Source organism: Malania oleifera, chromosome 11, assembly GCF_029873635.1.
Source record: "Malania oleifera isolate guangnan ecotype guangnan chromosome 11, ASM2987363v1, whole genome shotgun sequence".
NCBI classification, from domain to species: Eukaryota; Viridiplantae; Streptophyta; class Magnoliopsida; order Santalales; family Ximeniaceae; genus Malania; species Malania oleifera.
In genome coordinates, this window is record NC_080427.1 from 51,178,052 (window position 1) to 51,195,684 (window position 17,633).

The 17,633-nt window shown below is 38.3% G+C and overlaps 1 protein-coding gene across 6 annotated transcripts; it reads right to left on the reverse strand.

The window, feature by feature from the left end:
- Nucleotides 1–392: 392 nt before the first annotated feature.
- On the reverse strand, nt 393–15,491 carry LOC131167951 (SAGA-associated factor 29 homolog A). 6 transcript variants are annotated; one of them, XM_058127034.1, is made up of 9 exons: nt 15,057–15,491; nt 13,826–13,919; nt 13,478–13,554; nt 12,569–12,681; nt 11,825–11,910; nt 11,099–11,152; nt 1,357–1,510; nt 1,151–1,290; nt 393–733 (listed from the first exon to the last, which is right to left on the reverse strand). In XM_058127034.1, the coding sequence occupies exons 1-9, from the start codon at nt 15,199–15,201 to the stop codon at nt 631–633; spliced, it is 966 nt and encodes a 321-aa protein (XP_057983017.1). In that variant the 5' UTR covers nt 15,202–15,491; the 3' UTR covers nt 393–630. The 6 variants fall into 6 exon arrangements, with proteins under 6 accessions (XP_057983017.1, XP_057983020.1, XP_057983018.1 ...); XM_058127037.1 differs by having other exon boundaries at nt 1,151–1,164; nt 15,084–15,419; XM_058127035.1 differs by having other exon boundaries at nt 15,084–15,419.
- Nucleotides 15,492–17,633: the final 2,142 nt, after the last annotated feature.

A 17,633-nucleotide genomic window follows, 5' to 3' on the forward strand; every position in this document is an offset into this window, starting at 1 on the left:
GATAAGGGTAGATTTAAAATAACTTCGAAGGAAATAGTAAAGATTTAATATCTTTAAACAAAAAAAATGATCCATGATCGCATAAATTGATGAAAAAAAATTCATATAACCGACACTACCTATTAGGACTAAGACTTAGTTTTTTCGTTATTGTTTATGTTTTAAAGTTCATGAATCCAACAATCGTAGGATTGACTATTCCTTTTCCTCCTTGAATCTGAAGGAAATAGGTCTAACTTCCATGTACGAGATATTTAGAATGCTGCCATATGTCTCTTCACAAAGATTGTTGTTTATTTTGTGTTGGCTCACTGAGTTGACTTCAATGAGGGAATGAGTTGTCTTCAATGAGGGAACCATGGAAGAAGAAGAAGAAGAAGAAGCTTCAGCAATTTTGGAAAAGATAAAACTGTAAAGTGGTACTTCTTTCATTTAGCAACGGAAAAGTGTCGTGTAAATACTGAAGTTCATGATCATTCTCACCCGCATTCCTTCCCTAATTCTCCTCCTCCCTTTGTTTTCTAAACCCTCTAGGAATAATTAAAAGCAAATACACAACGGGTAAAGGACCTAGTTCATAGCTCAGGGCAAGAACATTGAATACATATTTAACAATAATCAGAGCATAAATTACTGGCGATGTCCCTCCGGCAGAGCAACCACCTTGTTGAAGGATACAGTCCTCTGAGGCAAAGATCCGTCTTCTTCGTCATCATCAAATTCCAGCAAATAACTGCATAACAAAAAAGCAGATATGAACCCATTGCCATGATCATGATCCATGAAAACTAAGAGCAAAGATCCTATAGATCTGCAGATGATAGAGCATCTGGAAACAACATGGAACACATGCAATATCACTTTGCCATTCACATTAAAATAGAGCAGCCAAATTTGAATTTTCATACATTTAATACGAACTCGTTTGTTTTCCTGGGAGGGTCATTATAGAATTCTACAAACTGACCTCAACCACAACCTTTATAAATGATCGTGGTCACGATTCTTTTTACATGATGACAAACTTGTGCCTTCAGAAAAATGGGATCATTTCATTCCCATTTGGTTTCCAAACACCACATAAGGGAAAGATCCATCACCAAACTTCGGAAACAACAAAGATGAGGAACACAGAAAGAAGACTACTTACTCATCACTTTTTCTCTGACATTTGTAGAATAGTTGAAGAGCAACCCCGCCACCACACAAAGCACAATGAGCAGTCAGTTTCACAGTTCCGCATACCATCACCAGATGCATATTTGAGCTACTTAACTGAAGAATGACTTGCTACAAGCAAAGGAAAAATGACAATAACTAGGAATATTCTTTGAAGCAGATGCATAGAACTCTCACCTTCCGATGAGGATTGACTACAGTAGCTTTATACAATGCAGTGGTTCCTGGATAAACCGCCAAAACATGTCTCCCAGGAGGGTAATCCGGGGCACTAGAAGGGTCATTTTTCTTGGGGAAGGGTATAATATGCGACATAGGCAGCTTGTACTTTCTGGAAGAACAATGAAATAAAAAATCTCAAGCTTGATCTTGAGCATGAGAAATCAAAATTATCAACTAGTGTCATTGAAACTCAAACAAAGAACAGATCCAAAATTGTTGGCTTGTCTAAATAAAAACTTCATATAGTAATATTTAAATGTCAACATTTCAAAGTTTCAGGAGTAGTCACAAGTTTCAGAGCAGATGACAAGAAGCAGGAATCAAACCCAAAGAAATAACAATGCACATGATACAATGATACAGTACAAGAAATTGCACAAGAAAATAAAATATGGGACTGGATCAAAACTGACATAAAGCATTTAGATGAAGAAAAAAAGGCAGAATGAGATGGGCATCACCAAATCTAAAACTAGAGACATGGGTTCCTAAATGCACCAAAAGCATTTCCTGCAGTGAGACATTATGTTTCCAACATGTTCCCATTATGGTAAATATCCATTTGATAACCAAGTCTCCCTGATGCTATGTTTGACCAAAGAGATATGGAAACATAAAGAAAACTTCAAATGTAAAATTCCAACATAATCCTAAAACAAGACTCCAAGTTTTCTCATTTCTTATGTAATCTTGTCATTCAAAACTAATCATTATGCGAACAAAGTTCCCAACAACTATTAATTCAAGTGGCATGCATCATTTGCGCTAAACAAAGAAAAATAAATGTAGGGTCTCTGACTATAAATAACTTGGGCGTTCTCAAGGTAGTTTTGGCAGCAGCTGAAAAATAAGGTTCCAAAAGGCATTTTCTAGACTTTAAAAGGCGAAATGATCAGAGAGAGACTCAATCTATATAAATTAGTCAAAGTCCTGATTGGATGTGCACTGCTGAAGGCAAAGTCAATTGCATGTCATTTTACAATTCTATGTCTATACTTGTGAGAATGCATTCTAACTATTTTTTTTTTTTAAATAACAAACCATGTTTAATCTGTACTCATAAATTCTCTCATTATGTTTCTTTACATTGTTGCTCTATTCAACCATGTTTTATAACTGAAAAACACTCCACTTGTTTGGGTATATTTTTATGCACAATTCTCAATGGTTATCAGATAGCAGTGATATTTGGAAATTTTGTTTAACGACACAAAAATTTAGCGAATGCTACAAATGTTAGTTACATCAGAAGAAAGTAAAAAAGAGAGAACTTTACAAGAGAAAGTGAATTTCACTTGGTGTATTTTGCTTACAACTTGGAGATGTATATATATAGCTATACAAGAGTGTGTGTGAGGTTATCCTAACATTCCGATGTGGGACTAAAACTATACACTATGTTCAATACTCCCCCTCAAGCTGTAACGAAGATGTAGACAAGTTGAAACTTGAGATAACAGTTTGTAATAAACCTGGGCCAACAGACTTGGTGAAGACATCAGCAACCTGGCCTTTGGAGGAGATAAAGTGGGGTGAGATAATTCCAGAACGAACTTTTTCCCTGATGAAGTGAATGTCCACCTCAATATGCTTGGTCCTCTTATGCAGAACTAAATCAGAAGAGAGAGATATAGCAGACTTGTTGTTACAAAACAACAAAGAAGAGTCTATCACAGGAAAGTCAATCTCATATAGAGAGAGCGTAGCCATAGGATCTCACAAGTACCTTGTGCCATAGCCCGATACTCAACCTCAGTAGAAGAACGTGAAACCACCACCCGCTTTTTACTCTTCCAAAAAAGAAGATGATCACCCTTAAAAGTACAAATACCTGAGGTAGATCGTCTGTCAGTCTTGGACCCAAAATAGTCAACATCATTAAACACGGAAAGACCTGATTGTATTCCAGATGAATAGAACAATCCCGGTCCAGGTGAGGCCTTCACATACCATAAGATGTGATAGACAGCATCAAGATATGAAGTCCGGGGAGAATGCATGAATAGAACAATCAAGCCGAGTGTTGGTCAAGTAGATGAGGCGACCAACAAGTCTCTGATACACCGAAGGATCTGTCAATAGATCACTAGACTCTGTAGAAAGAGAGATATTCGGATCCAGGGGCGTAGAAGCAGACCGACATCCCAACATACCAGTGTCCATAAGGAGATTGAGGGCATATTTCTGTTGAGAGAGGGAAATGCCCTTTGCGGGAGCATGCCATCTCAATGCCCAAGAAATACTTAAGAGATCCCAGATCCTTGATGTCAAAGGTGTCTCCCAAGTCCTTTCTAATATGAGCAATTCCAAACAAGTCATTACCTATAACAATAATATCATCCACATAGATAGAGATAATAGTGCAATGACCATGGGAGAGACGCCTAATAAAGCAAGTGTTGTCTGACTGGCACTGCATAAATCCCATAAAGAGAACCACATCATTGAATCTTTTAAACCATGCACAAGGCGATTGCTTAAGTCCATATAAGGACTTGCGAAATTTACACACTTTGTCAGAATACTCCCCCGGAGTAGAAAAACTAGGAGGGGGATCCATGTAAATAGTATCAGCAAGATCACCGTTCAAGAAGGCATTCTTGACATCAAGTTGGTATAAAGGCCAAATGAAAGAAGCCACCAAAGATATCAGAAGGCGAACAGTAGTGAGCTTCGCCACAGGAGCAATTGTAGCATGGAAATCCTGACCTAGAATCAGCGTAAAACCCTTAGCCACCAAGCGGGCTTTATACCTGTCAATGGTACCATCTGTAAGGTGCTTAACTGTGAACACCCACTTACAGCCCACTGTGCGTGCACGAACAAGATCCCAAGTATGTTGCTGATGTAGAGCGTCCATCTTAGTACGCTTGGTGGCAACCCATCTAAGGTCCTAGAGGGCCTCATGAACTGAGCGAGGTATAATAATAGCATCAACCTGTCCCAAAAAGGCTTGATAACTCGAGGAAATATCCTGATAAGAAAGATATTGGGAGATAGGGTGGTCATTATAATAGGTTAAAGAAAGTCTATCAAGAGCTCAACGGGTTCAAGAAGGATATCGTGAGAAGGGAGCAAGGGGGTCAGGGACTATAGGAGACATACCTGAGCTCAGTGAAGATGCTAGCAAAGGCTCTGAAGGGCGTGGTTGGCGAGTGTAAACTTGTAGAATAAGAGAGATTTGGTCCTACCCGGTGGGGACAAAGGTAGGAGGCTCAGAAGATGAAGACGACACCAGAGAGTAGGGCACTGGTACAGATGGGAGAAAGATAGGCTCAGGTCGAGGAAGTGGAGACGGCATTGGCGGAGATATGGAAGGAGAGGAGTCAATGTAGAATGGGGTAGACTCATGGAACGTGATATCGAGAGAGTGATAAGTGTGCCGACTAACAGGATCATAACCACGATATCCCTTAGAAATAGAGGAATACCCTAGAAAAATGCACTGGATGGCTTTATCTTCAAGCTTGGTCCGAGAAGGACCCCAATCATGAACAAAGCAGGTGCATCCAAACACTCTAGGAAGAAGGGAGAAAAGGGACTGGTCAGAATGCAAAAGATGAAGTAAAGCCAAATTCTGCAATGCACGACTCAGGGTACAATTGAGAAGATAGGCTGCAGTGAGAACGGCGTGAAGCCAATAAGACTTGGGGACGTGTATTCCCCAAAGAAGACAACGGACAATAGACATGATGTGGCGATTTTTGCGTTCAACCACACCATTCTGTTTAGGAATGTAGGGACATGTTAGCTGTTGGAGAATACCCTGTTGACACAACTCAACACGAAACTCATTACTGAGGTACTCAAAGCCATTGTCAGACCTCAAGATACGAACCATGGTATTGTATTAAGTCCTAATCATTTGTAGGAAAGCCTGAAAATGAGTGAAAATTTCGGATTCATTTTTCATGAGGTAGACCTAGGTACAACGGAAGTAATCGTCAATAAAGGTGACATAATATCAATGCTAAGTGAGTGGGGAGATGGGGAAGGGACCCCAAACATCACTATGAACAATATCAAAAGCTACAAGAGAACGGTGCATACGAGACGAATAAGATGAACAAACATGCTTAGATAATTCGCAAGTAGCACACTAAAAATTAAAATTCTTGCAAGCTTTATTAAATTCTGGAAACAACCAAGACAAATATTTAAAATTTGCATGTCCCAAACGGGCATGCCACAAATCCAAGGTTTTTAAAAAGAAAACAGCGGAAACATCAGAAGGAAAAACAGAAGCCTAAAAGCCAAAAGAGGATGTAGGACAAGAAGGCGGATCGCCAAAGTAGTAGAGCCCATCCCTTTTAAAGCCCCTGCCAAAAATCTTCTTCGAACTCAGGTCTTACAAGTAACAAGAGTTGGGAAAGAAAACTACAGCACAGTTGTATTGTTTGGCAATCCGGTTAACAGATAACAAGTTATAAGAAAATTGTGGAACATAATAAACAGGGGATAAAAATAGAGTTGATGATAAACAGGTAGTGCCTTGGGTATGAATGGAACGAGAGGTACCATCGGCAATGCGGACATTATGAACCAACGAAGGGACAGGGGACGTAATGAGAGATGTCTCACCAGTCAAATGGTTGTTCGCCCCTGAGTCCAGTATCCAAACGAGTGTGCCACCAAGCGTGCCAAACTTACTTAAAAGGGCAGTAGGGTTACCTGCAGCAAAGGTGGCTATAGAGGAAGATGCAGTTGGTGCAGTAGAGGCAAGGAGGCTAATTTGAGACTGAAGCTGAGTAAGCTGAGCCTGGAGCTGAGAGAAATCTGGAGCAACAGCAAGTGCAGGAGTAAGAGAAGCCCAAGATGCAGGACGAGATTCTGCAACAGCTGCAGTGTTAGAAGGTCCTCGACGTTTGCCACAACCCTACCACGACCATGAGAGGCTTGTTTAGAGTAACGCTCCTGCAGCTCTGGGTGGAGAATGAAGCAGTGCTCAATGGTGTGATTTTTCCGTTGGCAGTGCTGGCAGAATCATTGCGGTCAACAGACCGAGCACCAGTTGGGGCTACAAGGGCAACCTGGTCAAGCACACTAGAAGAAGCAAATCCAGGGAGAAGACATCATCGACGATCATCACCATCAATCATTGCAAATGCCTCGTACAAAGAAGGCACCAGGGATGTGTTCAAAATCTGAGTCTGGAGTGATTCGAACTCAGGTTTTAAACCCATCAAGAACTGATAGGTATGCCGACGATCCTGGCGCTTGGCCTCAATACCTGCCACAATTGAAAACTCAGAAAGAGGCTCATACTGGGCGAGCTCTTCCCACCGTGGCTGGAGATAGCCGAAGAAGTCAGTCACGGATAAACTCAAAGAAGCCTGGGTCGCTTGGTGGAGTTCCCGATAAAGCTCAAAAATCCGAGCCTGACACCTTGTGTGGGCGAACATTTTAGCTAAGGCAAACCAAAGGCTATGAACAGTATCGTGCAACACGAACATCCTGTAGAGGCAGTCTTCCATAGAAGCAAATATCCAACCCAAGATGACAAAATAATCAATGGACCACTGTTGGTGAGCTAGATCTGTATTAGCAAGTCGAGACTCCAATCCTGATAACCACTCAACCTTGCCACAACCCCCAAGATATAAGCGAAGGGACTGTGACCAGGCATGAAAGTTGCTGCCATTCAAAAGAATGTTGGTGACCTTCTGAACAGGAATAGTCTGAGCTAAAGATAAGTCAGGGCGTGGAAGGTTCAAAGGAGAAGAGGGGGATGTACTGTCCTTGGTAGCCATTGCAAAGAAGAGGAATAGGCTGCAAAAGTATCACCGCAGCAAAGCAAGTTGCCGAAAGAGTGGTCGGAAAAAATAGAGAGAGAGTGATTGTGCTAAATTACACCAGGTAATTTCCCAAGGGTCACAATGGACCACTTAAGTCCCACTTTCCTAGACAAAATTTTCCTTAGACAAGTAATTAGGACAATACATTACTACAACTATACCCGACAATAGAAATAGGCATGCTTTATATGGCAGGGAAAGGGTCGAAAAGCTGTTGGAGACACCAGAAAGTCGTCGGATAAGCCACCAGAAGCTGTCGTAAATTCACCGGGAAAGCTGTCGAGGACGCCGAAAAGTTTCCAATTTGACGGAGAAGTCACTGAAAGCTGCCGGAAAGTTGCCGAAAAGCTGCTGGAAATTCATCGGAAGCTGCCGGAAAAGCCATCGGAGTCGCCAGGAAAGTTGCCGGAATCGTTGGAAAGTTGCCAGAAATACACCGGAAAGTTACCGGGAAAGGCGTCGAAGTTGCTGGAAAAGTGATGGAAAAGTCGCCAACACCGTCGCGAATTCACCGAAAAGCTGCCAGAAAAGTCATCGAAGTTTCCAGGAAAGTCGCTAGAAGGTACCGGGAAAATAGTAGACTGAGTTTTCTGATGTACAAGATCCACTAAAGGTGGCAAGTACAGAGCATACAACTCAACCTACTACCAATGAAGTTTTCTAATGCACAAGCTCGTGGCAAGTGCTAAGCATACGACTCAATGGAGAACCCGGACCTTAAACAAGGAACCCAACCTTGCTTTGATACCATGAAGAAAGTAAAAGAGAGAGAACTTTACAAGAGGAAGTGAATTTCACTTGGTGTATTTTACTTATAACTTGGAGATGTATATATATAGCTATACAAGAGAGTGAGGTTATCCTAACATTCCAATGTGGGACTAAAACTATATACTATGTTCAAAAATATATTTTTATTTTTAACTGCTCTTGATTATTTCATAAATATATAAAAATTAAATAATCAAAAATATTAGATAATTACCTTGTAAAAAATAGCAAAAATGTCAAGGCCAATTCATGCAAATGCTTTTAAAGCATTAGCTAACTGACAACCAAATTTGCATGCCACTCACACCAAAACAAAATACAATTTCACTCTAATTCATTCCCTTTTACTCAATTTGTCAATGTGAAAGTCCATTATTCTTTTTTTGGATTTAAAAAACAAAAAAGCAACATCTTTGAGAAGAAGGAATTTTTACAAACATGGACAATAAGAGCTTCATGGAGGAATTGAAGATAACAGACAGGATAAGATGAGGGGAATTATAATACAAACCCAGCTACTCACAAGAATCAAGCAATGAAAAAGTACTCCTTCTTTATTACGATTAAACAGTCCCTATCTTTGCCAAAAGATCTCAATTCATTAGCTCCCAGTCGACATGTGCCATGCTCAAGGATAGAAGGATCCTCAATCCCAGGAAAACATTATGTTAACCTATGTCCATTATTCTTTTTTTGGATTTAAAAAACAAAAAAGCAACATCTTTGAGAAGAAGGAATTTTTACAAACATGGACAATAAGAGCTTCGTGGAGGAATTGAAGATAACAGACAGGATAAGATGAGGGGAATTATAATACAAACCCAGCTACTCACAAGAATCAAGCAATGAAAAAGTACTCCTTCTTTATTACGATTAAACAGTCCCTATCTTTGCCAAAAGATCTCAATTCATTAGCTCCCAGTCGACATGTGCCATGCTCAAGGATAGAAGGATCCTCAATCCCAGGAAAACATTATGTTAACCTATGTCCCTACAACCTCAATATTATTCACTAATAGTGTTAGAAGAATCTCCATCAATAATCACATAGGTCTGAACAAACAGGAAGCTCTTGAGGACTTCAAGAAATGCAAGGATCTCAATCTTCACAGCTTGTCACAATCCCACATTAAATGTGTACTAGGAAGATCTTGAGCTTATAAAGATGATTTCGCTCCAACTATGTGAGGTGTTTTTATAGGATAAAATCATGAGGCTAGTGGGCCAAAATGGACAATACCTCACCGGAGTTGGACTGAAACTGTTACACACTCTAAGGGTATTATCATGTGGGTGGATTCTATAGAAAGATGTGAACCACTCTGAAAAGGGTGTCAAAGATTGAACGGGAGAGCATGTCAAGTTCCATATTAGATGTGTACTAGGGAGATCTTGGGCTTATAAGGATGGTTAAGGCTCCAACTACATGAAGCACCTTTACAGGGCAAAATGATGAGGGCAGTGAACCAAAACGAACAATACCGCTCCAAGGTGAGATTCGATTAAGGTTCTGGTCCAGCAACGCTGTATTAAGATTCGGGAGTGGCACCGTGACAAGTTGTACAATGTTCCTATTTCTTGAAACAAATCAATTGGAGGGATGGAAATCCAACAACTACACCAGTCCCCGATTCCCTAAAATGCAACTCAAAGGAGCTTCCATGAACTGATTAGTACACAAATGATGAACACAACATACAGTTTGAACAAGTACCATGCACATTTGCATCTGACAGAACTCTGCTTAGCATAAAACATTAGTTGATAATCGTATCCTGGTTGCTTTCAACATTTAATTAATTACATTTTATTGCATTATCATTGTCCAGGCATGGAAAAACATAGACAAGTTTGGTTTGCAGTAGAAATCCTGTACATTAGATTTTACTCCTAACAAATAATACAACTGATGGATTAGCCCGCATGTTGTGTAAAGCAATCATATCATCATGAACACCTGTTTGCTCACATCTGTTTGCTCCAGCTCCCTTAAGAACAAAAGGTGTTACTTCAAAGATTTACAAAAAATAGCATTTTGAAATTTTGTTTCTGGTAATCAATAGATTTCTTCATGGATTCAAAAAACAGCGCCGGTCTGCATAAAGGCAATGTTGCTTTGTTATGGTTGTTACATAAAGGGTAAAGAATGCCACACCCATGAATTTATGAGGTTAGCAAACACGTTAGATTTCATAGTTTCTCAAGTTACACATTGCGTAGCTAAACATGCTGAATGTTGCATTGGTTCTTTTTCTGCTTAAGGGGAAAAATGCTTATAGCTATTATTACTTTATTAGTCACCATTTTATTGTGCATAAATATAATCTAAACTAAGAAATTAAATATTTCATTATTTCATAGCATAATCATATAAAGCCATAACATCTAATCAAAGAATAAGCAGCATGGAGAAATAATACAGAATGCCTGGCTTCAAATTTAATTTTCGAATTGATCTTTTTGGCAATTTAAAGATGTAGATGTCTGTTAGATATATAGTTTCTAACCAGTAGAAGAAAAATCTTCAAAAATATTATTTTTTTCTCTCCTACATAATAGGCAGCTTGTTTATCTTCAACTATTTTGAGTTAAATTCTTGACTATTTGAGGGTAAACATGATGAATATAGTATATAAGTTACTTCAAGTTCTAAAAGCTAGAAATGTTTTTAAGAAGTACAAAACAGGGGTAAAAAATTGTTTGATCAATTCACAACTCGTCTCAACTCTCAAGGGATAACAGCCTGTAATGGACAGTAACAGAATGTAACAGACCACAACAGCATTAAGACACTATATCAGACCATATTGAATGATAATATGATATGGATGTGAATCAGAACATTTATGAGGTATCATCCATAACAGAATCTGAAGGCACTAATACCATTACGGTAACAGGCAATTTTTAAAACCATGCTGATCAAACCACTCAAAAACTCTATATTTCGAAACAATTAAGACAAAAGAATCCTAAAATGTAAGTAGTTGCATGATATGTAAGGCACATACTGCAAATAAGTCATCAAACAAAGTTTGAATTGAAATCACAGGAAGCCAAGAACTGAGGGACAATTGTTTAGATAGAACTTGATCTAAAACAATTTCAAAGAGCCACAGAAAAAGAGCTACCTTTGGCCACCACCCTCTTCATCATCACCTGGTTCCTCATCAAGTACTTCAAATCTGTACATGGAGATGCATGTCAATTAAGAAAAGTACAGAAATTTCTAAAAGAAAGTAAGGGGGGTGCAGCACTATGCTTAGTAAATCTCGTCTAGGTTGGAGAATCTGGAGATGAATGGTGTGGTTTCTAAAAACACACCTCATTGCCAAGCCTCTAACAGCTCTCTATGTCCACATCACAAAAGAAATGGCATTGGAGTACACAACAAATGGCCCAAAGACACTAAAATGTATTCTTAGGTTTCTAAACAACACAAGATGGATGTTTTTCTTTAGTTTTATCAGTCAACATGGAAACAGATGATTTATTGGACATTCATAAATTTGAGGCACATAAGTCTAAATCAAAGGTTCATGCTGAGCAACCAATTGATCTTACATTTTATGAATCACAATGTATATTTTAATAAAATGAAGAAAATATCTGTATGGATAACATCTAGAAAAGGGGCTGATTCATCCAAGTTAGTTGAACCCTAATAGTTAAATAACATCAAGTAGTAATCTTTAACTTTGTCAATAAAGCCTATGACAGTATTTTGTTTTATGAGCATATCATCTGAATTTTGAATGAAGTTGCCCAACCAGTTATGAAATTGAATTTTATAAGCACTCTAATAGGGCAAATTAAGACATCAGATATCGCCTCCTTATCATTGGATGTGAACTTACTCTCTTGTTTCCCTATCAAAGTGCATCACTTTAACAACAAACCACTCATCTTTCTCAGCATCATCTGGTGTGACCCTGGCAGCTACCTGTGACATAGTGTAAAGGTCACTTTACCTAAGTATTAAAATACAACCACAAATATATCATCCCACAAACCAAAATGTGAACATCATGATATGAAAGCGAATAATTTGTGCAAAAGGTGATTTTTGGTCACACTGGTCAACTTGGTGCAAGGTGTCAACCTCTCAGGTATCACGTACAGTTTTTCAAATCAATAGAGTATGCATCTAAAAAATCCTGTTTAAGATGGCCCCTGTCCAATAATACAATAAGCAGCTGCATAACATCCCCCTCCTCTCAAGGGGAAAATAAAATTCTCCCAACAATAAGTGAGGAAACTGGTCCCCCACCCCTTCCCCTATATATCTATCTCTACCCATGTTGCATGAATGTAAGGCAATACCAGCCACCAAACTGATAAACAGAAGTGCCTTTAATGCACCCAATATAAATGAAAAGTGCTCTAAGTCTAAAGAAGAAGCACATCTTATAAGATGTATTAAAAAGCTGCCAAAAAAAGGGAACTCCAAACATTAATGCATGCTTTGTCCACAGAAAACGTCATAGGTTTCATTCTTCCAAGTTCTTATCACTTCTCTACACTTCAACGCACACTTCCTTAAATGTTCCATCAAGAATGAAAAAGAGCAGTAAATGATTACCATATAACCAAGCCCATACCTGCTCACCCTTTAGACTAGCAGCTGCCTCAAGTTGGTTTCGCACAGATGGAGAAAGCCTTGAGATATCTGATTCAGTCTTCATTCGTTTCTTTTTCTGCTCATTACCTTCGGCTATTTATGCGACATACAATATACAATTTTAATATGAGTTAAGACAGCAATATAAACAAGAACAGCAAAGTTTCCAAATAACAATACATATGAATACCATTTGAAATCTTTGAGATGTATATGCATTTCAATTTATAATTGCTCACTTGTCAGGTGTACAGGCTGATCAAGCATAATCACATTCTATATTGACTATTTTTTTCTTATTTATGTGAAATTCCCAGTTCATAGCATCATAATGTACATCGCAAGTCAACAATTGCTGTTAATTTTTTTCAGCTATTAATCGTGATTAATCAAATATATTAAAGAGAATACAGGCTAGTGGGACTTAATGCTTGGCTGCAGTTGCAGTTTTGTTGTTGGTATTATTGTTCAAAAGGCAGCCTCTACTTAGCAACAGTATCATAGCAGAATACCCTTCTTTAGATTCCATTGCCCTGGGAAATGGAGTAGAAGGGAAGGAGGGTTCTTGCTAATAGGGAATATGTAAATTAGGCAAGCCCCTTCAACAATTGAAGAGAGCTATTTTATGACACTAACCACCTGGCACCAATAAGTTACTTGTTGGTAAACCTAAATCATAATATATCAAGCCGACACATATATCATTCAGAAAAATGAAAACATTTGTTAGATCATCAAAAAAAGAACAGAAACTGAGTCCTTAACTCTTTCGAAAAGCAGACCAAGAAGATGGCAGTGGCCCAAACAATGCATCCACAAGATAAAAATATTCAAACAAGCACTAGGAAATTAGAAAAACTGCTTATAGCTCATAGATTCTAGTGCACACCTATTCTTCTTCGTTGTTGTGCTGGCGGTCCTGATGGCAGCAGAGCATCAAGTTGACTTATCAATAAGTTGGAAACACTGTGGCCAAATGAAGAAATCTGAGATTTGTCCGGTCACTATCAGACTACTATATTAAGAAAAGGACCAGAAAATCCTGCCTGTACATAATATCACCAATTTTGAAATAATGAAAGATTTCCTTGTCTATGATTGAGAGGTATTAAGTAGTCAAGAAGCTACCACATAGACCTCAGCCCCCAACTTCAAACAAATTTTCTTATTCACATTAACTAAAAATTACACAAAGGCAGAACTTATCAACTTCATAAAAGATATAGAATGGACATACTTCACTTCAGTCTCTGAAAGTTCTCTGGCATGAGTATATAATAACCTCAGCCTTGATAAAGAATTATCACCAGGCTTCTCAACCACTTCAGGAGCTACATTCACAGAAAAGGTGTGACCGAAGTTATAAACAGTGTATAATTTTTTAAAAAATATATAAATAAAGCAAACACATAAAATTGCAAAAGCATGGGCACAGACACAACCTCTTAGATGCAGAAATTACCCCTACTACATTGTGTTCAGACTTCTAAAATCAACCAAGATACACACATTATTATTTAAAATCTGTTCAACATCATTTTCTTGTTCTTCCTTCTTTTTACTAACACAACAAAAATGTTAATAGCAGACATGAGAAAAATGCCTTCTTGCACTATTCTGATGTTTTGAATTTGAATATTTTCTTATCCCTGGTGAGTTTTCTAATTCAATCTTGCTTAACCCCCAATATTAGGCACCAATTCACAACTCTTACAGAATCAATCTTTCCTTTACAAGATTAGTAGGAATATGAGCATGATCAGAAGGGCTAAAATCAGCATCAGCGAATTGGAATTTTTTAAATTCTCTACTTGCACCATCAGCGAAAATTGTTTAGAGACCAGCACGCAGTGCATGATAAAATCGGCATCTACTGTTCTAATGGGCTAATAGCTTATATTTTCCTACGGGCAGAAAAGGAAAAAAAAACAAAAAGGGTGCTGCATTAAGCATTCCGTCTCAGCTCAGCAGGCAGTTCAAATTGAGTTCTTTTCTACATTGTGCGAGCACAAGTGGCTGCATCTGTGTCAGCTCACAAGTGAGCCACGACCAACTAAAGCACTGTTTGTTACTGTGAGCTTTTTATTTGTCATTTATTTATCTTGTGGGAGGATGCTGAACTAAGTTTCTCCACCAAGGATCTTCATTTTGCAAATAGTAGGTTTAAGATTCCATTATGATTTAGGATTATGTAGGCTTCCCGAGCATAAATTATAAGACCCACTAAACAATTACTATCCCTAACTTAATAACACCTAAGCACAATAAAACCAAGCATTATTCAAATAATCAACGCTTACAAACAAACCCATCAAGCATGCCTCAAAATTAAGCTAACCCCAACTGAACCCGCATCAAACACATAACCTACATTCCGAAATTACACGCATAAACCCCATAATCTAAGCCAGAAAGGGTAAGAAAGTAAAGTATATCAATCGAATATATAGTCAGATGGTTAATGTTACAGGAGCTGGTGAGTCGGTGACACTGACTAGCTTGGAGCTTCTTGTGCATCTTGTTGATCTCGATGATCACTTCCTCCTGCTCTTTCCTGAGGCGATCGAGCTCCTTGGTGTTGTCGAGAATGCTAGCGAAGTCCGGCGACGACATCTTTTCGGGGATTTTCCGCCGCTAAAACGCACCTGCTAGTGCCAGTGGTCGATCATCAGCTTGGGGTTTTGCTGCACTTGGAGATCGGAGTTGGGGAAGACGAGCTTGAGTCTGCGAAGGAAGTAGAAGATGGAGAATGAAATCTGATCATTGGAAACGAAAATGCAGGTTGGATAATTTTAATCTGAAACCCGAAGGCATGCGATTTTGGGAATACGTGTTGCGTGGGTTTGGTTTGGGCATCAAATCCGTCGTCCATACGGGATCGGGGGACCATTTGGGTGTCTGACACGTGGCTCCATTGGGAGCCCTTCTCGTATCAAAATTTCCCTACTCCAAAAAACCCATTCTTATCTATTAAAAAATTAATTTTATCTCTATTAAATTTGATTTATATCTTTTTATAGCAAATATGTCCGAAATAACTAATGGGTGGTTTGTCTTCTTACAAATTTTTATGGACTTTTCTTCTTTCAACCTAATATTTGTACGGAAAGTCGAGATGTAGTTTCTGTTTTATGACAATAATTATAGACATAATGAAACTTGGTTTTATTTTACCTCTTTGGTTATGCTTTCTCAAATTTATCCTCCTTCAATTAATGTAATATATACTCTTCTTATTTCTTTTTTCAAGATTTCAAGTAAATAGGTTTTGATCTTCATTTAAACTAAGTTATGATTGTGGTGTCGACAACTTGGGTGGTTTTACTTTTATTGTTTATGTATTTCACTTGCACTCTAAAAAAGAATTGAAAATTTTATCATCACTTATTGCGATATCATAATACTTTTATTGCTCTGTGCACATGTGTATGATCATCTTTAAATTCAAAATGTATTGATCACATTGATCTTTATGGTGAAGAGCACAATATATTTGAAAGATCAAGGCTTTTGAATTCTTTAACATCATGTTGTAGTTTTAGACCATCTGTTTTGTACATGCACTTCAATCAATCAAAAATGAAATATTTATGAAGTTTAGGTATTTCTAATGAAAGGTTGACTTTTTACTAACCACATTGTATTTTTTTATATAATTATTTTGTCTATGATATATTAAACTATATACTTATTCATAAACCAAAATTTTCATGTGCATTGTAATGCATCGACTAGAAATCTCAAAGTGTGCTAAAATCTTACATCATACCCATGACTCAACCTTTGGTGCTCGAGATCTAAATTTTTTTATAAAGTATTTCTACATGCATGATTTATTAATTGACACCGTGTTTTGGTAGATAATTGTATCAATCATTTTAACTAGTTTGATTGGGGAATTGGTCTGGTGATTTATTCAAGTTTAATGTATTTGTTAACAACAACACATTGTACTATGCTAAACTAAAAAAAAAAAAATTGGTGACCTAGTTAAGTAGGGTCAATCCATTTTCCACAAAACTAAGCTAGATTATTTTTCATATTCACTTGTGTAGCTTTTAAAGGTGGAGAGAAGGCACTGTGAGCTCTTAGTCAACATGTACGTACAAGATAGAGAAGGTAAGGATAAGGGTCTTGCAATCTTGTAGCCCAAAAGAGAAGTGATTGATTGTGAGGGCAGCAAGGAGGAGAGATTGGAGGGTCCATAGTTGTAAAAGTGGCAAGACCTCTTGTGCTTGGAGTTGGTGGTTTTCCGAGTGTAAAAAATAGTGATAGCAACAATGGACATGTTAAACGGACAGACCCAAAGGATGCCTAGTAAGGGCAAGTTGACCTAATAGTTTGACACATTGCATATGACATTTTAAAGTTGGAGGTCTCAAATTTAAACTTTGAGCAAACTAATTTTGAAAAAAATTATGCTTTGTATATTTTTGTCTTTTCTACCTATTTTTGTGTGTATGTAGTGTTGTCTCTGCTAAAGAAATTTATTTGGTCCCTTTCTAGTCAAGTGGCTTGGCAATAGACCTCTCGGCACCACTCCCATGCTTCTCAAGGTCCCCTTACAACCCTTTGTTATTCCTTGCAAGTCCTCTACTTGACAACAGACCCATTGGTGTTGGGGTTATCCCACATCAGTTGTAGAAGGAGCTGGTGGTTAGTTTTAAGTGTGAGGAAATGTCTCACCCCATGAGCTAACTTTTGGGATTAAAAAGGCCCTGGGCCGCCCAATAAGTGGTATCAGAGCCGACGGTTCATAACTATGGGTGAGCGACATCATAGAAAAAGTCGAGACATGAAACTAATTCTCCTAACATGCTAAATAGTTGGAGGACCAAATATGCGACCAAGGCCAATAAGGATCATCTAGGTTTGGAAGATGGATCCAAATAGGATCAAGACATGGGAGGTAGGATCGGTTCGAAGGCACGTGGAATGCAATCTGAGACACGTAAGGCACAGTGGTAAAGCCCACTTGAGCAACTGTTGGAAAATTGGGCTTACTCCCATAAGAGAGATGGTTTCCGTTCAAGGGAGAGCAATTG

Excerpts from the sequence above, each read along its gene's own strand:
- LOC131167951 (XM_058127034.1), bottom strand. The coding sequence starts at position 15,201 with ATGTCGTCGCCGGACTTCGCTAGCATTCTCGACAACACCAAGGAGCTC. Across the intron at positions 13,920-15,056 it reads TCACCGACTCACCAGCTCCT|CTCCTGAAGTGGTTGAGAAG; the intron begins GTAACATTAACC and ends CTGTGAATGTAG. Across the intron at positions 734-1,150 it reads TGTCAGAGAAAAAGTGATGA|TTATTTGCTGGAATTTGATG; the intron begins GTAAGTAGTCTT and ends TTTGTTATGCAG.